Here is a 14032-nt window from a genome sequence, read left to right on the forward strand (position 1 = left end):
GCGGGTGTTGAACAATGAGAACACATGAACACAGGGAGGGGAGCATCACACACTGAGGTCTGTTGTGGGGGGTACTAAGGGAGGGACAGTCGGGGTAGGGAGTTGGGGAGGGATAACATGGGGAGAAATGCCAGATATAGGTGATGGGGAGAGAGGCAGCAAACCACAGTGCCATGCAACAATCCTGCATGTTCTTTACATGTACCCCAGAACCTAAAATGCAATTTTATATATATGTATATATATACACACATACATATATATATATACACACACACACACACATATATATATATATATATTAAAAAATAAAAAAAGTTTCTACAAAATAGAAAGGTCACAAGACATATCACAACAATGCAGTGGACCAAGTTTTCTTATTTATTAAAGAACAGAAATAAAGGTTGCTTAAATTTAAAAAAATAACATTAAAACTTAGTTTATCTTTCCACTGAATAAAACAGAAAAAGTTGGCTTTCATATCATATATTTATTTAAAAAAATAAAATGGGAAATTGACAAAGTTACCACATTATTCTGCATGCTAACAGGATTTCCCAAGCCTGTGAGAGAGAACATTTCTTGACCAATTAAAAAAAAAAAAAAAAGACTTCCTCAACAATGTAAAGATAGGAAACCTTTCAATCCAAATTCAAGGTCTTTATTACTAGTTCCACCTCATAAGCTAGTGGGATGTATCTGTGTCACAAGCTGAACTCCTTAGTAAAGAAAGCTTGAGAAGACACTAAACAAGGATGTTACTAACAGATGACAATTTGTTAAAATTATAAAGCAATCATCTTTTGGCCTGCAAACAGTGAACATCAGAATTCTCCACCACCGGGGATCTAGCTCCCCATCATATTATTATTCTGAGTCCAGGATAATTACAATCACATGGCATTTTTTTCTGCATGCTTTCTTGGCCCAAACCCTGCATGACAACATACAATTTACAGGATGGGATTTGAATTCCCATTCTCACATGGGATAGTTAGGGAGCATTACCAATAATAAAGAATAAAAGTTATACAACATTGATTATTATAAATTATATTTGTTCTTATGCACCCCCATTCTCCTTAATATGTTCAGATTCTTTCCTGCAGAAAACATGGTGTTCCTATATAATACCAATTACATCATTAATGATGATTAGGATGAGCTGTAGAGACCTTGATTCTGAAGACATGTATGTGCAGGTGAGATGCAATCTGATTGCAAACACTGACACAGTAGCGGATTAAATCAAAGAAAGAGAAAACCTGGAAATAAAAAAAGACATTCTCAGCACTCATTTAGGTTAAGCTTCCTGAAAGTAAAGAGGAGTGGAATCTGTTCTCTTTGCAGATTCTCCTTCCACTCTATACAATAATTCAACTTCTTCGCAATTTTTCCTTCACACACAAACTCTTTCTTAGAGGTCAGATGGCAAATATTGTAAGCTTTGTGGGCCATACTGTCTTTGTCACAGTTGCTTAACTCTGCCATTGCAGCATGAAACCAGCCACAGACAATATATAAATGGATGGCCATAGCTGTGTTCCAATAAGTGTATTTACCAAAACAGGCTATGGGCCCACAGGGTGTAGTGTGCCAATTCATGCTTTTTTACTCAGTCAGAAATTTGCAATTTATGGTTCCCGCCTGATGTAGGCAGGACTAATAAGATTAATGCAAAAATAAAATAAAATAAAAGGCTCAAATATAAAGCCACAGAACTCTCACATAGCCCCATTTATGTGGATTTCTGACATTCCAAATCATTACAATTATATGATCTATCTATCATGACTGTCTCATCAAAATAAGAAAACAAGTAACCTTCAAACCCTCAAACCATGAAATAAGACATAGTACAATACCTACCAGGGCAATCCAAAGTACAATATATTCATCAATAAAGCTGTTAAAATACTGGTCCAGAAACAAAAGTGCTGGACCTATGAATGCTGTGTCATGCAAATGCATTTCACTTTTCGTCATGTGTGCAACCTATGAATAAAACAGAATAATGTATGCATTCATATGAGAACAATCGTGAACTACACAGTAAATTATACTGTGCTCAGATATCAACTTTCAATAATTATTTAGGAATAGCTGTTGAATTGCCAAAACCAAAAACCCAACAACATGAAATGTGTCTGAGAAAGAAAGGGAAATATCATGTCAACTAATTCTACAAAAGATACTTTTACAAGAAGCCTTAATTTGAGTTTCCAGATTGAGACTGAAGAATGTAGATAAACTGAACAACCAAACAGTGTAAAAGGTGAGAAATTGTACATTTTCCAAGAACTTCCAGTAACTTCAAATTGTAGCTTCACGAAACAGTAAAAATAGTTCCTATGTTGATATCAAGAGATTCTGATTAGAGGAGAGCAAACTCTAGACCCATTTAGGAAGATACAGAATTATGGCTGTAAAACCAGAATAAGATGAATGTGAAAAACAAAATAAATAACTCAGGTGCTTACCACAAGCTTATTAGTGATTTTAGCAGATACAAAACCAAATGTCAGTATATAAAGACAGGGATGCTTTTCAAAAAGCTGAACTGCAGATTTTTTGTAGATCATTGCAGCTAATGTAATCACTGATCCAATATGGAGAAAAGGAGAAAGGACACTTGTTCCCTGTACAGAGTGAAGAAAATAGTTAATAGTATTCAGTACTCATCAGATACTACATGGATCTGCTGCAGAATAGTTCAACTCAAACTTTCAGGAACCTCATGGTGCCTGACAAGCACAAATTACTTTCATATAGCAATTTCTATAAATCACAAACCAGAAGAGCTAATGAAAAGCAACAGCATAAATTGATTAGGCACAAACTGAGGATTTCACTTAAGAGACCAGGCTTATTTTTACAAAGCAGCTCATGCTTTAAAAAACATGTGATTAAGTGTGTTTGTGTATGCATAAAAGTATGCATACATAAGCATATAAATGTGGGTAAGTACATATAAAATTGAAGTTTGGAACATTAGTTTCTTTAAAGGCTAAATACAAATTCTAAATTCAATGATGTTATACATTTGAAATAAAAAACAAAGTGACAACAAAACCAAGTCCTAGAGTAAACAGTGTTGAAAATCTTAATGCATACTTACTGCTATCGTTGATCCATTTTTGCCAACACCACCTGTGAAGATTACACGGAAGTAATTTGTACAGGAAAATATGGTCCCTGCTACAGTACAAAGTGCAGGAAAAATTTTCATTTGAATATTCAGCACTGGAATCTTTAATGGGTAGAGAGAGAAAACAATTAAAACATATACGAACTAAAATAAGAAAACAGTCTAATATTTGATTCATTTTCCCCAAAACTTTCCATTCCCTCCAATTTAAGAAATATGTAAAGTAATAAAAGTTTCCTTTTCATTATAAGCAATACAGCAAGTCTCAAGATATGAGAATATTTAGAAATTAATCTCACTTCTGACATCAACGTTAAAAAAAAACTGATTCAACTTTATTTACTTGTGTCACAAGCTAAGTTAGATTCACCTAATGCATCCCAGTGGTCTCTCAACAGTGAACCAGGATGTCTTCTGGCCTTTTAATAAAAGGAGTATACCTTGCCTTTTTCTTTGTATATGTTTTTTAATTCTATCTCTAAATCTGTAGAACATTCATAATTGTTGTGAGGAAGTATCAAGCATAACAGAAATGTTGCAACTAGATATACAAATCTGCAGAGTAAAGAGAATAGAAAATTTCTATTCAGAAGAGTTCCCAACTCCAAATTGTTAGGGTACAGGCAGGTAGTAAAAGCAGAGGGCAACTAAGAAGGCATTCATATGCAGGAGAAAAAACAGGTCAAGTACATTCAAACAGATTCTACTATTGTGCATCCAAAATCTTAACGTTTAAATGTACTTTTCAGAAAAGTGAATAATATATTCATAAAGCATACTGAAAATGCGTATTTACCTGAAGTATGGGAGAGAGAGTGGATTGATATTATGTATTTAATCTTGCAAACACAATATCCATCATTTAAAATGAAATATACTTGTACTGAATTTTAAAAATCAGTACAAGTCTCTTCTTTTTTCACCCCTCCCTTATTTTCACTCCTCTTATATTATTTAAGAGTCTCTTCTTTTTTCACCCCTCCCTTAGCTTTTTTGGTCTCAAATTTTGTCCAATATGGATTGAACAGAAAGCAACAATAAAATAAATGATGTAGTCTAGTAATAGAAGCAAGATTCCAAAAGCCCCCAGTGGTTTAATAAGCCATGAGTTCTTACAATGAAAACTTTTTTTTTAATTGAGATACAGTCTTGCTCTGTCACCCAGGCTGAAGTACAGTGGTGTAATCCTGGTTTACTGCAGCCTCCGCCTCCCGGGTTCAAGTGATTCTCCTGCCTCAGCCTCCTGAGTAGCTGGGATTATAGGTGCCTGCCACCACGCCTAGCTAACTTTTGTATTTTTAGTAGGGATGGGTTTCACCATGTTGGCCAGCTCTTGACCTCAAGTGATCCGTTGGCCTCAGCCTCCCAAAGTGCTGGGATTACAGGTGTGAGCCACCATGCCCAGCCACGATAAAAACATTTTATATTAGGGCCGTTTATATTTTGTAGGGCTGTCACCTGTCTACACTTTAAAAATCAAATAGCAAATGTGGCATTTCCTACTTTTTTGTATATAGAAAACCTCAGTAAGATTAGTAGATCTAAATCTTAATGTTTGCATATTTCGTTTCTTCAAAACTCTCAAGAACTCATTTTGTTTGCATAACTCTATTACCTCTTGCAAAAATGCAGCTCTAAAAAAATTAAAATAAAATGTTCAAGTTTAAGTTGTACTGTAACACTGTTAAATTTTATAAAATTAAATAGGTCAACCTAAAAGTCAAGTCCTAAACTTTATGGAGTATCCTAAATGGTCATCCTCTATCCCTAAATCTCCAACCCCTACAGTCTAAGTTCAAAACTTGTTTTCAATAACAGAAAATCAACAACATAGTTGCTTTGAACTCCAAGATATTTTTCTGCTCTTGTTCAATAAACTAGGAACATTATATTCTCAATCTGATGCACCTGGCTGAAACTCAATACTGTGGCTAGTTTCCCGGTTCCCAGCCTCTCTTACCACCCCTCCCACTTTTGACTCCATAGAGACAAAGGAACACTCTGGCAAAGGGGAAAATACTATACTTTCCTCAGATTCCAAAAGAAGCAAAGCATTACTTCATTACAGGGGCAGCCCTGTATTAGGGCCAGGGTACTAAATGAATACCATCTTTGTATAATAGTCATCTATGTCATAAATGAACTGAATGAGAGTCATAATTGTATTTATACCTTGGTGAAATTGTTTTGGGATCATAAAAACAGTTGCCCTTTGAAAGAAGAATAAACACAAACATTAGAAAAGCCAGAAAAATTAGTACATGGCTTGGATCACAAAGTAGGAAGCAAGCTATTGACCTAGAAGCAAAGTATCATAGATTCTTAAGGATTTCATCACTTCTGTCATATATGTTAGCTATATACACCAAAACATAAGCTCTTAAGTATGGGATTTTGTTTGAACTGATTTTATATTCTCTCTAGAGCCCTGGTTACTATAGGTGCTCAATACACATTTGCTGAATGAAGGTTGAGATCGTCTCCCTTTTTTTTTACTTTGTATGTAGAACTCTGCTTTGGCAGAGCATGAAGAAACATCTTGCCCCCACATCAGCAATGAAAAAGAAAGTTGTCTATCAAGAAAATAAGAGGCAAAGTGAAGGGAAAGCTTGAGTCAAAGGAATTCCGAGCCTCACCAGGTGATCCTTTAAAAATTGGCACTACTTATAAAAAAAACACAAAGTGTTGCCATTCTCACCCCACACTCAAGATCAAGGAGGGTGGCACATTCTGTCTTTCCCTCAGGTCACAAAGGACGGGGACATTCTGTCTTTCCTAACCTTTTTCTTTCTATCATCATCTTGGAACTCATTAAAGGTGGCCAAAGTGCATCCATGCTTTAGAAATAGCCAAAGAGCTATACCAAAGACATCTTTATGTCAGGCCTGCTTGAAGTTTCAGTAGTCTTCAAGAATTGGGAAGAGTAAGATTTCCTTTGGGTCATGGTGTCTGTTCTATAGCCAGGAGAAAACTCTCCAGACTCATACCACGAAGGTATGCATCCAAATAATAACAATGTAATATAATTCACTTTTAAAAAGATTGGAGATAAAAAAAAAATCTTAAATTATCAGTATCTTTACCATATTACAATGGTCACGTTTTGGTTCAACAGTTTGTATTAATGAAGAATATCAGTTAGTAAACTTTGACTAGTTTTCTTATAAGCATGATAAAATGTTCTTATAGGCTTTGTAAATTAGAGCAGAAATAAAAAGTATCATTTTGAGATTAGACACTTTCTTCCAAAGAATGTGGGAACATCTGTTTGTCAATCATTTTAATGTAAATGAATTCCACCAAAATACAGCAAGTGTTAACATAATTACAGTGTCCACCAAGGAAAATGATCATATCAGATTTAAGTGTAAAGGCATTTTAAAGTCTTATAGTTCAAGAATGAGATATAATCAGTTTATACTACATAGTTTTCAGTCTGACCAAATGAAGCCTGAAACTGTAGTAACACTCACCTAGTTGTCTTAACTGAATTCCAGAAAGTCCCTTGTGGCTTAATATAATTTGATCAATTACTACATTTAAAAGAATCAAACATAAGTAAAAGTAACCATGAGCTGGTTATATGTAAGTCTCTTTGAAAGTAAGAACATATTCTTTTTCTTTTTTTAAAGAGTGATATGATAGAAGATAGTTCCAAGACATTCTAAAAGGAATGTCTTTTGGGGAAGCAACAAACAAAAAATATGCTTTTTGTTTCTTGCAAAGTATAAAACAAGCACTGCCTTTTAGGCATGAAGACAATTTCTTTCCTTTGGAAAGAAAAAGGAAAACAACAACAATAACAATACTAACTATAACCTTTGGTAAAAACTTATCACTTTGGGGAAAAAAATTGGCAAAGAATAGGTAATCCATATGTAATAGATGCAAATCACTTACCTTTACGAAATAGCTGATCTTCTGGAATCAGCCTTAATGAAGACATTTGCACTATTTTTATTTGTTCTGACCATAAACTTGCTTTCTAAATGTCAGTAAAAGCCTTTTAATTTAATGAGGATTTGGAAAGCAATTTCCATTTTATGGCCTCAATCTTAGAAGAGATGTAAATTTCATACCTGAGCCCTAGGTAAGTATCGTTTTTCCATTTGGCACACAAGTAAATGAGAGCTCAACATGTAGTAATTGTTCCTTTACTAACGTAATGCAATTCAAAATAGCATATTTGGTAATGAACCCATAATGCTAAGTAAAAAGAAAAAAAAATAATATAGCGATCTGAGGTCAATTATGGGAATCTGTTTTGGGAGTTGCTAAAAAAGAAAAAACAATATTTCACTAAGTCTCCAAATACAGCACCAGAGAAATCGGGTTGTTCCCTTTTAGTTTAAAGATGCTAACAGTAGGACCAATGTGCTAACAACAGGATGAAGGGACAGAGGGAGAATCTGTTTTCCTGATGAAACCTAACTTCACTAATCCTGGAATTAGATTGCTAGGTTACTGGGTCTGGGAACTCTATTTCAGTTGTGAATCTGAGACTTCCTCAGATAATAGGATGGTTATATTAATTACAAAATAGGACAAAACATTTGATCTTTACAAAAGAAAAAAATTATATAGACTATGTACATGTGTAGATTATATGTGTAAATCCTAATGGAAAAAGGTAAAAACTATACCTGAAGCAATTTACTATCAGGCATCACCTAAGAAATAAGGATATGCGTGTAATGTGTACAGACAACTTCATTTACAATGTTTTATGCATTTCCATATTTATAAAAAATAATTAGGCACACAAGTTGAGCATCCCTAATCTGAAAATCCAAAATCTAAAATGCTACAAATTCTAAAACTTGAGTGCCAATGTGACACCATAAGTGGAAAATTCCACATTTGATCTTACGTGACAGGTCGAAGTCAAAAGGTAGGTGCACAAAAGTTTATTCAGCATCTCCAAGGGAAAAATGACCCTCCCAGCTCCCTTCAGCTGTGATCTATTTTTTTCGCACAGACCCATATCCTATCATGTAAGTATATCCACAAAGGTTAATAAAATGGCATTGTGCAGGCTGGACATTCCAACAACAGGTTCTCCACAATGCCCAACATGGGGCCAAGAACTAAGTGCATTACTACTTTTTAATTTTGTTTTTGTTTTTTGCTTATTCTCTGCTTTGTGGTGTAAAGATACTGTTGAAAATGTCAAAAAGTCCTGCTGATATTTTTTGGTTAACAGTGATAACATACAGGTATTCTGGTGATGCTACCGTGCCACTTCACTACCCTGAACACATTACCTTTTCACTGTATTAGTGACATGTCTTATTTTTTTGCTAAATATATCTATGTGTGAATAAGTATTAGAAAATGATTGCTGAACAGTAGTATGTAAATTCAGAGTTAGTGATGCCAAACCACAGATTATCCACATGGGTGGCTGAGATAGTAACGCTTTTGCTTTCTGATGGGTTCAACACACACAAACTTTGTTTCATGCAGAAACTTTTTTAAAATATTGTATAAAATTACCTTTAGGCAATGTGTATAAAGTGTATATGAAAATAAATTCATGTTTGGACTTGGTATCTCAAGATACCAAGATATCTCATTATATATATGCAAATATTGTAAAATCTGAAAACATCTGAAATCTGAAATACTGGTCCTAAGAATTTTAGACAAGGGATACTTACCCTGTATAAACCAAACACTGACTTGTTTTCCAGTAATCAAGCCAGAAATCCCACTTTTTGGATATTGATCTGGTGAAACTTTACGTACAAGATATTATAAATAATTTTGGAGTGAAATTTTTGTATACAAGGCTTATAAAAATAATAATCAATGTAGTCAAGGGATATAAAAACTTTAAGTTGGAACGGATAAGCTTTAGGCTTTATGATCTGGTTTCAGGAAAACAAAAACTATTCTTTCCTTCCTATAAGGCAAAATTTTTATTAAAAAAACCCTAATCTACTTAAGAGCAAAAGTAATAAAATTCATATTTCCTACACATTAGTCTCAAAAGGCAATAGGGTCTCTATATTGAAATCTAAGATATATAAATAAATGGTATTATGTACATATTGAATAGTTTCAGAATTTTCCCAGTTGACTGTGGATTATTTTTATTCCTTCATCTCCTCACCCCTCACAGTCTCACCTTCTCAACAAAAAGATACTTAACAATTTATTTCTAGCAATAAATACTTCAGGCAGTGTATCAATTACACTTCCTCAAGTACCTAATTTGCCATCCTAAAGTGAGTTAGGTAAGGGGAAAATGTTGCTCAGTAAATTTCCCTTATACTTTAAAATTAATCTCATTTTTAAGAATTACATTAATTTACGCCTAGTAAATTATTTTTTTGGTAAGATTTCACCAAATGAATGATAAATACTGTATTTGAAGAGGTGACAGTAGTGACTGAGAGTTAACTGATGACCAGGGGAGTACAAACTATGACAACCCAAATATGAAAGAATATATTAAACCTGTAAGAGCAGCAACAACTTTTATCGAGTGCTTATTACTTGACAGGCACTATTCTAAGTGCTTTACACAGTATATTAACTCATTTAATGCATAAAATAACTTTATTAGATAGGTACTATCAATGACCTCATTTTACAGAGGAGGAAACTAAGCCAGAGAAAGTTACACGACACATTAAGTTCACACAGTTGGCAGTGGAGCCTGGGTCAAATGCACAGACTCTGGTTCCAGAGCTTGTGTACTTGGCCCCCATATTTTACTCCCTACCTCAGAGGTTTGTGGAAAAGAAATCTGTTTTTGTAGAAGTGACTACATTTCAGGTAGACCTGGAAATCAAGGTCCAACCTTGTTCAAACAATCCCATGGCACTGATTTCATTCAACAGGCATTATCCTGTTTTGGAGCCAGAGTTAACTTACAATCTCAAATTTGTTATTCAGTTTTAAGTATATGACAGACAAACTAGTAGACTCATGTAGTTAAGAAACAGAATAAAAGGTCTAATTTAATCTTGTCAAAATAAATTTTGAGTATCAAGCAGATTATATTATCTGCTGTTTCCTTATCTGTAAAATGGGATGACAATACTAATTCAGATTCTCAATGGCCTTTACAAATAACAGCTCTGGAATAGTCTTAAAGTTCCACTTAACTCCAAGTAGTAAAATATACGATGCTCTAAAGAGAAGCTGTGTTCTAACACTGCTATGACTTTTCATTTTCAGAAAAAATAAAAGAATTGCACACATTACCCTTTAACTGGATTATCCCATATTAGAAAACACAAGCAAAATACAACATGCATTACATGGGATATACAATGTGAACAAAGTTACCATAGATTGCCAAAAAGGTGGTCCTCCAATCACTGCCAGCAAATGCATGATTATTATGAAGATTTGCACTTCAGTCACATCAATTCTGATTAGGTACAAAAAGCCAAAAGAGCAGAATTACTCACAACAATTTTAAGTTAATCACTTGCAAGCTTAGCAGCATTCCTCTATCATGCACAATAGAAAAAAAAACATCTCAAATATTGAGGAAAGGGGAAAAGGAGGTGTCAAAAATTTGTTATGAGCAAAATCATATAAAATCCAAAGCCTTTTAATTTAATTTGATGAATTTCAAAGAGCAATAAAAACCCCTCCTTTCCAAAGGAAATTTCTGACTCACTGAAGTTGGGTTGAAATCACAGGTTAACCTTTCCCACCAAAAAAAAAAAAAGAAAAAAAGAAAAAAAGAAAAAAAAATTGAGGAGGTACTAAATTTTGAGTATCAAGCAGAGAATTACATTGCACTGCTATAAAATATGAAATCTTGAAATAAGTGCTTTGTAGTATCAGATGAAATAAATGGTGAGCTTTAACTAAAGTAACATAAATGACTGAGACCTTGTAAAACTTACTGCTCTTTAGATATATTCATTTAATGTCTGCCATTGTATAGGTGTGAAAAAAAAAATCTCATCCAGTTCTCCAATTCTTATTCTTACTAGGTTAACTACTCTAAGACTTCTGCAAAGAAGATACTGAAAGCAGCCAAGAATTAGCTTTGGAGTTGCTGAAAATAATTTACAGTCAAGAAGAGACAAACCTCATGCGAAAACAGGGCAGCAGAAATTAGAAGCCTGAAAGTGTGAAAAAAAGAACATGGGCAAAAAGATCGAGAAGCAACATATGCTGGTTTTTCTTTCCTTCTGTCAGCTAGCACTTTCTACAATTTTGTGATTATCATTCTTAGATTATTGGATTTAAATGCTTTTTAATTTTGAGAACTTACCCTACAGATATGCTTGCACAAAGTGATGTTTGTACAAGGTTATTCACTACATATTTATAATAGCATAATTAAAAAAAATTCCCTCAGAGGGAGTAGTTACATAAATTATGGTACTTCCATAAAACAGAATTCTTGCAGCTTTTAAAAAGAGTAGGGCAGCTCTCTGCATACTGATATAAAAGCAGCGAAGATATAGTAAGTGAAAAAAAGTTGCAGAATGTGCATAGACACTATTTTTTTGTGTAAAAAAGAGACAAATAATATTCCACTTTTATTTTTGCCAATAACTGCATAACAAATTTCTGGAAGGATACATTATAAACTAAGAATAAGGGGTACCTATCGGGGAGTACGGTATGGGAACTAGAGAGCTGGGAGATAAGAATGAGGAGACTCTTCCCTGGATAATTTTCTATAATGCTAGTTTTTCAACAAAGTGAGTAATTTACCTGTTAAAAGTAATTAGTCTAAGAAAAGTAGGTAACAATAGCAAAGGGATTCAATTCCCGGAACAGAGCCCCCATTTCTAAAAATATGTAAAGCAGATAATCTGTAATGTGAGTTTAAGATACATAAGCTGTCATGCTGTGATAAATAACTGGGTTGAAACTAGTCTCTTGCAACTAAAAAACACGGGTCTTTGTTTGCCCAAGAATAGTTTTTAAACAAGCTTATTTAGCTGCAAACATATAGTGATGTAGTTATCTTGATATACACATTTATTTTAAAAAATGGACTGAATTAGGCTAAAAATAATCTGTAGAGCTGACCTGGTGAGTGGTGTTGCCAATAAGGGGAATTACACACAGTAGCAGATTCAGGAGACTAAGCAGGTAGGTATCAAAGATGATCGATTCTGTCTTGGGTGGAGGAGGGTAGACATCTTAGAACATTTTGCTGGATATATGAAGTAGCCTTTTGGAAGGGGAAGGGCCAGAAGTATAAAATTACAAAATAAAAATGGAGGGAACCTCATGCAATTAATCTTTGTACCATGGATGAATATAAAAGAGAATAGGAAACATGAAAGATCTTTACAAAGTCTCAAATTGGGATTCTTAGGGCAACTTTTATAGAATAGCCATTTGAAACTTTCAAAGACAGAATTTTCTTAACCATTCTAATACTGATATTGTATTTAGATGAATAATGCCTTACTGTTATGAAGAGAGGGCCAGGGAAAACTTACTTACCAGTTGGTAGTTAGTTAAGAATATATTTTCTTATTTGCTTATCTGATTTAGAAGAATACTCTGAACACCAGGATGAGAATCTTCTGCTTTGAATCATGAGAATTGCCTATCATCACTCCTGGAAGTGTGGTTCTACTCTTGACTGTTAGTGAAAAGGGTGCATGCAGTGCAAAGTCATTCCCAGGGATGGGAACTAAAGCAAGCTAAGAGGGACAGGTGGCAGAAATGATAAACAAGAGTTTATGATTCTGTTTAGAAGAGAGCTAGTTTCATGACAATCCATTCGTCCACCTTACCACTAAGAAGTCTCTCAGTATGAGCTCAATTTACTCTAACAATACTAGAAAGAGGCTCATTTTAATCTTTTAGGCCATACAGGAAACACACAGTTATTTAGAGGACAGAATATTATATAAAGGCAGGAATTTGGCATGTCTGTAGTCACTTCCTTTTTATTGTTATTACTATTTTAAAAATGGAGAATCATCAGTGGTAATATTCTCAAGTGTTGGGACTATTCCTCAAAACCAAAAAGAAACTGACCACTGCTACCATACCAAGAAAAAAATAACAAAAAACAAAACCAAAAAACCCTTTAAGACACATGCAGTATGTGGTCAAAGAGCAATCAAACACCAGTGATTTTTTTTAACAAAACATATGGGAAAATAAATCTCTTATGTGTAGCATTATATTTCTATAGCCTAAAGTTGTAGAGGGAGAAAATTAAATGATACCAACCACAATTTTCTATACCTATGAAGGTATATGAACATCTTAACTGGTGCTGTTTTAAAGTAATTTCCTGGCCAGGCACGGTGGCTCACACCTCCTAGCACTTTGGGAGGCCAATGTAGGTGGATCACCTGAGGTCGGGAGTTTGAGACCAGCCTGACCAACATGAAGAAACCCCATCTCTATTAAAAATACAAAATTGGCTGGGCGTGGTGGCACATGCATGTAATCCCAGCTACTTGGAAGGCTGAGGCAGGAGAATCACTTGAACTCGGGAGGTGGAAGCTTGGTGAGCCAAGATTGCATCATTGCACTCTAGCCTGGGCAACAGGAACAAACCTCAGTCTCAAAATGATAATAATAATGATGATGATAATAATAATAATTTCCCATTTCTTCTTTATTTTAATATAGGTTGTCAAAAGACAAAAAAGAATTCTAATTACTGGGGATAACCCATAATAAATATTCTCATCAGGACACACTTAAATTACTATGACAAGTCAGAAACAAACACTGTTCTGATGGCTGTCACAAAAAATAAATAAAAAGAAGCAAACCATTCATCTGATGGGGAAGCTATAAATTTGACAGTCTGAGGTCAAAATAACCTTCAACGCCCATAATAAACTTTAGGCCAATCATTCCTTACAACACCCTAATGGTTTACTGATCAAGAAAGATAAAGTGGCTGGGCGTGGTGGCTCACGC

At 34.4% G+C, this 14032-nt stretch overlaps 1 protein-coding gene across 6 annotated transcripts in view; it reads right to left on the reverse strand.

The window, feature by feature from the left end:
* Window positions 1–360: 360 nt before the first annotated feature.
* CEPT1 (choline/ethanolamine phosphotransferase 1) overlaps window positions 361–14032 on the reverse strand; it is a 46981-nt gene continuing 33309 nt past the window's right edge. For 5 of the 6 annotated variants that reach the window (XM_012468127.3, XM_012468130.3, XM_012468129.2 and 2 more), the window contains exons 5-9: window positions 10448–10532; window positions 3119–3250; window positions 2481–2639; window positions 1870–1995; window positions 361–1265 (exon numbers count right to left, since the gene is read on the reverse strand). In XM_012468127.3, the coding sequence (XP_012323550.1) occupies window positions 1146–1265; window positions 1870–1995; window positions 2481–2639; window positions 3119–3250; window positions 10448–10532 (622 nt within the window). In that variant the 3' untranslated portion in view covers window positions 361–1145. The remainder of the gene's footprint in view (window positions 1266–1869; window positions 1996–2480; window positions 2640–3118; window positions 3251–10447; window positions 10533–14032) is intronic. The other variant, XM_012468132.3, reaches the window with a different exon arrangement.

The sequence above is a fragment of the Aotus nancymaae genome, unplaced genomic scaffold (assembly GCF_030222135.1).
Source record: "Aotus nancymaae isolate 86718 unplaced genomic scaffold, 86718_ANA_hifiasm-v0.15.2.pri h1tg000007l, whole genome shotgun sequence".
Lineage (NCBI taxonomy): Eukaryota > Metazoa > Chordata > Mammalia > Primates > Aotidae > Aotus > Aotus nancymaae.